The sequence below is a fragment of the Xenopus tropicalis genome, chromosome 8, assembly GCF_000004195.4.
Source record: "Xenopus tropicalis strain Nigerian chromosome 8, UCB_Xtro_10.0, whole genome shotgun sequence".
NCBI lineage: Eukaryota > Metazoa > Chordata > Amphibia > Anura > Pipidae > Xenopus > Xenopus tropicalis.
In genome coordinates, this window is record NC_030684.2 from 138,097,384 (window position 1) to 138,109,144 (window position 11,761).

General features: G+C 42.8%; 1 protein-coding gene across 1 annotated transcript in view; it reads left to right on the plus strand.

Annotated features, from left to right (window-relative positions):
* Nucleotides 1–11,480, plus strand: part of casq1 (calsequestrin 1) — a gene marked incomplete at its 3' end in the record, with an annotated part of 51,592 nt that extends 40,112 nt beyond the window's left edge. Inside the window, 3 exon segments of the mRNA NM_203563.1 lie at nucleotides 7,662–7,707; nucleotides 10,719–10,773; nucleotides 11,434–11,480. Of these exon segments, the coding sequence (NP_988894.1) occupies nucleotides 7,662–7,707; nucleotides 10,719–10,773; nucleotides 11,434–11,480 (148 nt within the window).
* Nucleotides 11,481–11,761: the final 281 nt, after the last annotated feature.

An 11,761-nucleotide genomic window follows, 5' to 3' on the forward strand; every position in this document is an offset into this window, starting at 1 on the left:
CCTATTGGGTTTATTTAATGGTTAAATGATTCCCTTTTCTCTGTAATAATAAAACAGTACCTGTACTTGATCCCAACTAAGATATAATTACCCCTTATTGGGGCAGAACAGCCCTATTGGGTTTATTTCATGGTTAAATGATTCCCTTTCTCTGTAATAATAAAACAGTACCTGTACTTGATCCCAACTAAGATATAATTACCCCTTATTGGGGCAGAACAGCCCTATTGGGTTTATTTAATGGTTAAATGATTCCCTTTTCTCTGTAATAATAAAACAGTACCTGTACTTGATCCCAACTAAGATATAATTACCCCTTATTGGGGGCAGAACAGCCCTATTGGGTTTATTTCATGGTTAAATGATTCCCTTTTCTCTGTAATAATAAAACAGTACCTGTACTTGATCCCAACTAAGATATAATTACCCCTTATTGGGGGCAGAACAGCCCTATTGGGTTTATTTAATGGTTAAATGATTCCCTTTTCTCTGTAATAATAAAACAGTACCTGTACTTGATCCCAACTAAGATATAATTACCCCTTATTGGGGCAGAACAGCCCTATTGGGTTTATTTCATGGTTAAATGATTCCCTTTTCTCTGTAATAATAAAACAGTACCTGTACTTGATCCCAACTAAGATATAATTACCCCTTATTGGGGCAGAACAGCCCTATTGGGTTTATTTCATGGTTAAATGATTCCCTTTTCTCTGTAATAATAAAACAGTACCTGTACTTGATCCCAACTAAGATATAATTACCCCTTATTGGGGGCAGAACAGCCCTATTGGGTTTATTTAATGGTTAAATGATTCCCTTTTCTCTGTAATAATAAAACAGTACCTGTACTTGATCCCAACTAAGATATAATTACCCCTTATTGGGGCAGAACAGCCCTATTGGGTTTATTTAATGGTTAATTGATTCCCTTTTCTCTGTAATAATAAAACAGTACCTGTACTTGATCCCAACTAAGATATAATTACCCCTTATTGGGGCAGAACAGCCCTATTGGGTTTATTTAATGGTTAAATGATTCCCTTTTCTCTGTAATAATAAAACAGTACCTGTACTTGATCCCAACTAAGATATAATTACCCCTTATTGGGGCAGAACAGCCCTATTGGGTTTATTTAATGGTTAAATGATTCCCTTTTCTCTGTAATAATAAAACAGTACCTGTACTTGATCCCAACTAAGATATAATTACCCCTTATTGGGGGCAGAACAGCCCTATTGGGTTTAATTAATGGTTAAATGATTCCCTTTTCTCTGTAATAATAAAACAGTACCTGTACTTGATCCCAACTAAGATATAATTACCCCTTATTGGGGGCAGAACAGCCCTATTGGGTTTATTTAATGGTTAAATGATTCCCTTTTCTCTGTAATAATAAAACAGTACCTGTACTTGATCCCAACTAAGATATAATTACCCCTTATTGGGGGCAGAACAGCCCTATTGGGTTTAATTAATGGTTAATGATTCCCTTTTCTCTGTAATAATAAAACAGTACCTGTACTTGATCCCAACTAAGATATAATTACCCCTTATTGGGGCAGAACAGCCCTATTGGGTTTATTTAATGGTTAATTGATTCCCTTTTCTCTGTAATAATAAAACAGTACCTGTACTTGATCCCAACTAAGATATAATTACCCCTTATTGGGGGCAGAACAGCCCTATTGGGTTTATTTAATGGTTAAATGATTCCCTTTTCTCTGTAATAATAAAACAGTACCTGTACTTGATCCCAACTAAGATATAATTACCCCTTATTGGGGCAGAACAGCCCTATTGGGTTTATTTAATGGTTAAATGATTCCCTTTTCTCTGTAATAATAAAACAGTACCTGTACTTGATCCCAACTAAGATATAATTACCCCTTATTGGGGGCAGAACAGCCCTATTGGGTTTAATTAATGGTTAAATGATTCCCTTTTCTCTGTAATAATAAAACAGTACCTGTACTTGATCCCAACTAAGATATAATTACCCCTTATTGGGGCAGAACAGCCCTATTGGGTTTATTTCATGGTTAAATGATTCCCTTTTCTCTGTAATAATAAAACAGTACCTGTACTTGATCCCAACTAAGATATAATTACCCCTTATTGGGGGCAGAACAGCCCTATTGGGTTTATTTCATGGTTAAATGATTCCCTTTTCTCTGTAATAATAAAACAGTACCTGTACTTGATCCCAACTAAGATATAATTACCCCTTATTGGGGGCAGAACAGCCCTATTGGGTTTATTTAATGGTTAAATGATTCCCTTTTCTCTGTAATAATAAAACAGTACCTGTAATTGATCCCAACTAAGATATAATTACCCCTTATTGGGGCAGAACAGCCCTATTGGGTTTATTTAATGGTTAAATGATTCCCTTTTCTCTTTAATAATAAAACAGTACCTGTACTGTCCCGAGCATTCTGGATAACAGGTCCCATACCTGTATATTATAAAACAAATCTCATTACTGTAATTATTATATAAAGTGTCTCATTATCACTTGGCTGATTACCAGACCTGCTTTAACACTTTCCCCTGAAACATCTGGGTTCTTAGAAGATTCTGGGTTTGTGGCCAAAAAATCTATCAGTTCTGATATAAGGGGAGACCCATTTATCAACATTCTTATTTTGAAACCACGAATAAATGAATTTATTTTAACACTAAGAATGCCAAGTGATTTATTAAAACAGGTTTATTTTTTTTAAAAAGAAAATGCAGGAAAAATAAGAGAAACACCATTTTTTTAAGCCAATTGAAAAGAGACAGCTGCCATTGACTTCTACATGAACTCAGCAGCTTTTCAATGGCGTATTTTTACTTTCGGAATTAAGCTTTGACATATAATAAATGGTGAAAAGAATGACGTTTACTGAAAAAAATTGTATTTTTGTGCAAAAAATTACAAATCTTGAAAAGAAAAAAAAAATAGCAAGATAGCAGCTCCCAGTAGGTATCAGAATAGCACTCAATAGTAAGAAATCCAAGTCCGGCTTGGGACTCCTCCAGTTACATGGGAGTAGGAGAAACAATAGGTTAGCTGAAAGCAGTTCTAATGTGTAGCGCTGGCTGAAAGCTCAGACTCAGTCACACTTTACTGCTGCGCTGCAAGTTGGAGTGATATCCCCCCCCCTCACCCCCAGCAGCCGATCAGCAGAACAATGGGAAGGGAGCAAGATAGCAGCTCCCAGTAGGTATCAGAATAGCACTCAATAGTAAGAAATCCAAGTCCAGCTTGGGACTCCTCCAGTTACATGGGAGTAGGAGAAACAATAGGTTAGCTGAAAGCAGTTCTAATGTGTAGCGCTGGCTGAAAGCTCAGACTCAGGCACAAGGCACTGAGATGGCGCCTACACACCAATATTACAGCTACAAATACATTTGTTGGTTCAAGAATAAAAGGTTAAATGGCAGAGGGAATTATTTGCTGTGCCCACAGCGGCCCACAGCGGCCATATGTCTAACAGTCTGATGCATAGAACATTCCTTCCATCTATACACTTGGGTCGGATAATTAGAAATATTGATTATTTTTCCCATCCAAGGCCGGGACAGTAGAATATGACTTTACTCACGGTATGACGCGGAGAGCTGAATGAGCCAGCCAATAAGCACGCGGGGTTTGGCTGGGAAACAGCAGAACGGCGTCTTTCTCTTTTACTGACTTCCCTGCGATTATTCTCTATTTCACTAACAATGGTCTCACTCCTGGGAAATCTTTCCCCTGTTATTTTGTCATTAGCACACGGTTTGGCTTGTTTTCATGCAGAATCATGAGCTTGTTTTCCTCCTATTTAACCTGTTTGATGCACAGACAGATATTGCAATGTCACATTTTTAAAGGGGAACTTAACATTACATTCTCCTTCACTACAAATCTCATAGCAAGGTCTGCTATTCAACTCTCTATGGAGAATTCTATGTAAGTGTATAAGCCTACTGGCAGGATGCAGCAGGCCCACCGCACCTGAAGCAAACCTGGTGGGCACTGGCCCTGATGGGTTTCACCAACTAGTGTCAGAGGGGCCAAGAGGCCCTAGATGGTGGGTCAGGGGGGAGGGTTTCACTACAAGGGTGGGGGCCTTTCATGGTTGGGGTTGCAGGGCCTCCAAGGCTGGAGAAGTGAGCCTTGAGGAGATGGCTCCTGGTGGGGCCACCTTGAGGAGGTGGACTGGGTGGAGTCCAGTCTAACATAGAAATCTATGGAGTCTTTGGGCATCACCAACTAGTGTCAGAGGGGCCAAGAGGCCCTAGATGGTGGGTCAGGGGGGAGGGTTTCACTACAAGGGTGGGGGCCTTTCATGGTTGGGGTTGCAGGGCCTCCAAGGCTGGAGAAGTGAGCCTTGAGGAGATGGCTCCTGGTGGGGCCACCTTGAAGAGGTGGACTGGGTGGAGTCCAGTCTAACATAGAAATCTATGGAGTCTTTGGGCATCACCAACTAGTGTCAGAGGGGCCAAGAGGCCCTAGATGGTGGGTCAGGGGGGAGGGTTTCACTACAAGGGTGGGGGCCTTTCATGGTTGGGGTTGCAGGGCCTCCAAGGCTGGAGAAGTGAGCCTTGAGGAGATGGCTCCTGGTGGGGCCACCTTGAGGAGGTGGACTGGGTGGAGTCCAGTCTAACATAGAAATCTATGGAGTCTTTGGGCATCACCAACTAGTGTCAGAGGGGCCAAGGGGCCCTAGATGGTGGGTCAGGGGGGAGGGTTTCACTACAAGGGTGGGGGCCTTTCATGGTTGGGGTTGCAGGGCCTCCAAGGCTGGAGAAGTGAGCCTTGAGGAGATGGCTCCTGGTGGGGCCACCTTGAGGAGGTTGACTGAGTGGAGTCCAGTCTAACATAGAAACCTATGGAGTCTTTGGGCATCACCAACTAGTGTCAGATGGGCCAAGAGGCCCTAGATGGTGGGTCAGGTGTGAGGGTTTCACCACAAGGGTGGGAGCCCTTCATGGTTGGGGTTGCAGGGCCTCCAAGGCTGGAGAAGTGAGCCTTGAGGAGATGGCTCCTGGTGGGGCCACCTTGAGGAGGTGGACTGGGTGGAGTCCAGTCTAACATAGAAATCTATGGAGTCTGGGCATTCCAGGGGTCCATACCAATCCCCGGAAGGGCCACATCTGGCCCACGGGCCTCAAGTTTGACAGTTTTTGGTTTACATCACAGCAAAGTTTGCCTTTAAAGAGAGTTTGTGGATTTCAGCCAGTTGTCCATAGCTACAAAAATGTTGACTTGGGGACATTTCCGTTTGTGGTTTCTAAAGCCGCGATCCCAGCTCGGGCTCTTGTAACTGATCCGTAAATCCGCCGCCTCTGGCGGGGTTTCCATTGGAAGCCAGCACGCCGTCTCTAGACTGGATCGATTTCCTTTGCACTCTTCAGTTCCCCCAACTGTGCGGTCTCAGGTCAGAGAGTTGGATGTTTTTCTTTTTTCCTTGGACGAGATAATTAAAAGGACCAGAAGACTGCATGCTGGGATTCAGGCAGGGATCATTTTAAAGCCCCACTGTGTTGCAGAAGCTGAATAAACCCCCCTGTGAGGGCTAGAGGGGTTAAAGGGAAGCACTTTCTTGCTCTGTGCTTTTTTTCTGAGATGAAAGCTTGTCTGCTTAGATGTACATTTTAAATATTGGCAGATAGGAGCCTTAGGTTGCTACGGCAACGGGGCCTTTATGCCGAGCGCAGAGCAAATATATTATGATTGTTTTGTTATATTGCTTTTTTTTTTTCCTTTCATACCCCCACCCCTCTCCTCGCTGTGTTAGTTTACACTGTGTGTGTACATTCCCTACACCAAGATGCTCCTACAAATACCCGCTCGAGTAGTATTAGTATTACTAAGATCCTGCCCTTTAACAAATTCCTCTATAGATTCTCAGTCGATGGTTCTCTGACTGTGGAACTGGGAAGCCCAGAAATATAGATGGGGACTCATGGGGTCACTCATGGTGAGATTGGCTAAGAATTCCAATTTGCCTTCCTAGCTACCCCTTGACCCCAGCCTTAAGGTTAATTTGGGTGAGATTGTCTAGGAATTCCAATTTGCCTTCCTAGATACCCCTTAACCCCAGCCCTAAGGTTAATTTGGGTGAGATCTGGGGTCAAGACTTATTTTCTGAGCTGCATATCCTTGGAAGAACGACTGGATGGGTGGTACGGTAGCAATTCGTAATGTTGTCTCCTAAATCCAGTAGCCATTGGCGATAGGGGGCTCAGTGCCCTACTTCGACCATGTTCCATCGAAACTGGGGGTATATGGGGTAGAAAGGCCCATGTGGAATGTTCAACCCAGGGCTGAAGCCACTATTAATCCACCCCTGCCAGTAGCCATTGGCCGAGGACCCATAGTCCCTAGGGGGCTCAGTGCCCTACTTCAACAATGTTCCATCAAAACTGGGGGTAGATGGGGCAGACAGGCCCATGTGGAATGTTCAACCCAGGGCTGAAGCCACTATTAATCCACCCCTCCCAGTAGCCATTGCCGAGGACCCATAGTCCCTAGGGGGCTCAGTGCCCTACTTCAACAATGTTCCATCGAAACTGGGGGTATATGTGGTAGAAAGGCCCATGTGGAATGTTCAACCCAGGGCTGAAGCCACTATTAATCCACCCCTGCCAGTAGCCATTGCCGAGGACCCATAGTCCCTAGGGGGCTCAGTGCCCTACTTCAACAATGTTCCATCGAAACTGGGGGTAGATGGGGTAGAAAGGCCCACCTGGAATGTTCAACCCAGGGCTGAAGCCACTATTAATCCACCCCTGCCAGTAGCCATTGAATAGATTCAATTAGTGCCCTAAATCCTTAAAAGTTCTTACCACTAACCCAGGGGTGGCCAAAACGTTGATCGCGGTCCACCAGTCGATCCCCCGTGGACTTCTGGTGGACCGCGTTGAAGCTTTAAAATTCGGAAGTGCATCTCTTTTATGGGGTATGTGTACGTAGGCTGCATCGCGTACATACGCAGGGAGGAGCCAAAGTCGATCGCCGCCCCGAAAAGTCTGGCCACCCCTGCACTAACCCAGCAACAATTAGTGAAAATGCTAACCTTTTGTGAAAACCTTGTAAACTATCCCAAAATGTTTTGGAAAAACTATGAAATCTAGACCTAAATCCTATAAATTAAATCTATAGTAAACCCTTCAGGAGAAGGGTAATCTAACCCAAAGAGGTCCATCGAACCAATAAACCCTAGAAAACACTAAAGTTCTTTAATGGTTCGATGAACCTCTGAGAATTAATTGACCAAATCACCTTGGGAAAGTTGTGGGCAACCTTGAAACCTCTTGGAAAATACCTTGAATGGAAACCCTAAAACCCCCTCTTGGTAACACTGTGAAGGCTATGTGTGAAAGCCCCGGTGGGAAAGTCCTGAATATAAAACACAGATGCAACTTGGGAAACCCCTGTACACTAACAGCAACTGTTATTTGTGACATTGGGATCTCAGTCTTTGGCTCGGAACACTCTCAAGCTTGGTGACTACAGTGGCATTCTCAAGGTGCTCTCTGAGTTACAGCTCTCACAAAGCATCTTGGGGCTACATTTCCTTTGCCCTTATGTCTCAGTGTGGCCTCTTCTGTGCATTTGTATTCAATTTATATTGAACGTTTTTTTGCACCCAACATTAACCGTACCCTTCCTCGTTTCTTGTAGACCAACACTGAGGAAGCTGAAGCCTGACAGTATGTATGAAACTTGGGTAAGTACATTCATATACAACCCCTTGACTAGATGTGGCCTTGACCTTCCTATGAATGATAAACGCTGATGTCCTATCAAATAATGAAATGGAAGCCTATGGCAGTACTTTTTCATCCTCTCATTTCTTTCTGATATCCAACATATCTACATCAAATCACAGAGTTCCACCGTACAAGCAAAAATTCAATTCCTCAAGGAGGCATGAGCATGAAAGATGTATGTGTATGAAAAACATACCTTCCTTTGTCCATACATGAAACTCCTACTTATTACTTTTCCTACACTGAGATCAGGATGGAGCATATAAAACACTGTTTTTGATTTAGAAAATAAAAGGATGTCAAAGGTTAGTAGGACATTTGAAATGAAGAAGATATCTTGCAGATGTATGGTTCTCAATATAGAACCATCATTTCTTAGGGTTCCAGAACATACAGTAACTATACAGGTCCTTCCATCGCTACATAGATCACCTAGGGTTCTAGCTACTAGTTCTAGTAACCTAGAATATATCTTGCAGTTCCATCCATCTCTACATAGACAGGGCACTTAGGGTTGAAGCTACTTGTTCAAGTCACCATACAGGCAAGTATGCTATTTCACAAGAACAGGACTTGTGGAACCATCCATCTCTACATAGACAGGTCACTTAGGGTTCTAGCTACTTGTTCCAGTCACCATACAGGCAAGTATGCTATTTCACAAGAACAGGACTTGTGGAACCATCCATCTCTACATAGACAGGTCACTTAGGGTTCTAGCTATTTGTTCTGATGATTTCACGGGTCAGTGTGATATTTGATAAGAAGTAAATAGCTTGCAGATCCATCTCTACATTGACATGTTTCTTAGGGTTCCCTGTTCTTTTTCTGATGAACTCTATTAATATAAAGAATATAGCTCACAGATCCATCTCTATATAGACAGGTTACTCAGGGTTCTAGGTACTTTTTTTGATGACTTTGCAGGCCAGTGTGATATTTCATATGAAGAATATAGCTTGCTGACATCTCTGTGCAGACAGGTTACTCAGAGTTCTAGGTACTTTTTTTGATGACCTCTCAGGCCAGTGTAATTTTTCATATGAACAATATAGCCTGCAGACATCTTTATGTAGACAGGTCACTTAGGGTTCTAGGTACTTTTCCTAATGACCTCACAGGAAAGTGTGATATTTTATATGAAGAATGTAGCTTGCAGATGCATCTATATATAGACAAGTCACTTAGGGTTCTAGGTACTTTTACTAATGACCTCCCAGGAAAGTGTGATATTTTATATGAAGAATGTAGCTTGCAGATGCATCTATATATAGACCAGCCATTTAGGTTTCTAGGTACTGTTGCTTGATATAAAGAATATAGCTTGCCGTTTCATCCAACTCCATATAGACAGGTCACCCACTGTTCTAGCTCTTCAAACTTAGCTCTATCTATAGCTCCATTTGATGAGAAGTTATTTAGCAGATATCTCTGTATGCAGTGGCCTCTCTTGAGTGTTCTATCTACTTGTCCCGATGACCTCTCGGGGCAGAGCAACATTTGACGAGAAGACATCTTGTGCCTACGGCCATTTGTGAAGAGCGAGTCTTTTAGTCTGCTCAGATCATAACAACCCACACCCACACTTTCCCAGGGCCACCGCAATTACTTGAAGCTCAGCTCTTACTGATTAAGCTTTCCACGCTAATCTTCAAAGGCCCTCGCTAGATGAGAATATAAAACTGTCCATTAGATTTGGCTGATGTACTGACTAACCCACTTGTATTCAATTAGGGATATCCTCCTAATGGCACTAGAGCACCCTAGTTGGGAGCTCTCTCATCCAGCTCATTATACTTGTCAGTGCAATTCTAACAGAGAGCAGGGAGACAAATTCTCATTGTATAATTGGCAGTGGGAATATGAAGGAGCAAAGAGTCATTGGAGAGTGTACGAAGGAGCTAAGAAACCAAGCCGCGATGGAGGGATATTGTTTTCAATGCCGGGTTTCCAAGGCAACACGATGTTTAGCTGCTACATGAATTAAATGTCCCTTTTTGCAATTTGCTTCGTAGCCTCCATGGGATGGTGGAGGCTGCTTGCCGTTTGATATGTTCCCCATCTATTAATGTTTTCCTATCAGTAACTAACTGACTTATTTTTGAAAACCAATCAGCGTGTCTGTCCATGGTATGAGCAGTCAAACACATTCATTTCAGTAGGGCGTTAGAACTCCAAGGTTGCTAATAACGCCCTATTGTAGTAAAGGGTTTGACTCAGGGTAAATGGGGTCCAAGGTGGAAAAATGCAATTTGAGGGTCTGAGGTGTGGGTGGGGTTTGAATGGCCATAGTGACTCTTAGACATGGCCATTTTTTTCTCTTCTACTGGAGCCCCATGTACTTATTTGTAGGGCCCTGCTAAGTTAGTGGTATGGTTCCCCATGGTTACCGGTCCTGGTTTGACTGGTCAAACAGTAACATTTCTATACCTTTCCCTAGTAGCGATGCAATTACTTATATATAGGGATGTATCGAATCCAGAAATCAGTTCGGTATTCGGCCTTTTTCAGCAGGATTTGGCCTAATCCAAGTATTTGGCCAAAACTAATCCAAAGTTTGATGTGTAACCGTTCCGTAGCCTAATTTCCGTATGCAATTAAGGATTTGGATTCAGTTTGGTATTTGGCTCAATCTTTCATAAAGGATTCAGGGTTCGGCTGAACCCAAAAATAATGGATTTGGTGCATCCCTACTTATATATCCACCCCCAACCGGCCATCTGTGATGTCTCCAGAAGAGTCATTGTGGGGCTGGGGCAAGTATGTAAATGATAATGTGGCTGCAGGGATTAAGCCAGGGAAGTGTATCAGAGATAATATTAATAGCATGAATGCGGAGGATCCTGGGTCCTGCCCAGAACCTGCCAAAAAAGCAGCTTTTAGCATTTCTGCCCTTTTGAACGAGCTTATTTTGTGTTTTTATGTGAGGATATGAGGTCTAATTAATGTTCTCTCTGTCCATTAACAGGAAGATGATTTGGATGGTATTCACATTGTTGCATTCGCTGAAGAGGATGACCCCGGTAATCATTCCTTTTCTTTTATCCTCCAGTTTTGCTTTGATTCGTTAAACACGATGAACTCCCAGCGTAGCACAATAGGCATTTAGGTGGATTTCGTTTTATATGACTGAAGTATTCCAGAGCCTCTGATCCCAGTAAGCAGCCTCCTTGTTCTGTTTGTGTAGCAAGCATTGATACAAATTAAATACCTGCTTCCAAACAAAACAAAGTCAGCAAGTTTAGTCCCAATTAACCACCATATCCCACCAACCAAAACCATTGGTCTAATGGCAAAACTCTAACCCTGGTTGGATGAGTCCCCACAACATTATGGATTCTGTGCATTATTCCATGCATAAGGGTTATCTGAGCCATTCTGCCCAACCTATGCTATTCAAACCTGGGGACTTACCTACTGCCCTTCACACTTGCTCATTCATCCAGTGGCCAATGAGGAGCAAGGGTATTATCCTTCCAGTGAGGGTAGAGAGCACCTCCTACAAATTGAAAGCAGAGCATTCAGCTTAGAACAGAGGAAATGCGTAATGTCTCCGGTGGGCAGCTCTTTGCCTTCCCTGTAGGAATCACCAAGGTTCTTCTACCCTTAGCCAGATGTGGAAGTGAACTAACCTATTCTTTATGATTTTGTATGATGTTATTCACCCATTCTTCTAAATACAGATGGTTATGAGTTCCTGGAAATCATCAAAGAAGTTGCAGAAGACAACACAGATAACCCTGACCTCAGCATCATCTGGATCGACCCAGAGGAGTTCCCATTGGTAAGAAGGCTAAGGAATTTGTCCATGAACAGAATGTAAAGGCGACTTGAAATCAAGACACAATAGAAGCACAGCAGGTCACAGCTTACATCCCTCCTTTGCATATTGGAATATCGAAATATTGGTGGGAGATACCACTATCCATCCAAATATAGGTGGGAGATACCACTATCTATGCAAATATAGGCGGGAGATACCACTATCCATCCAAATATAAGCGGGAGATA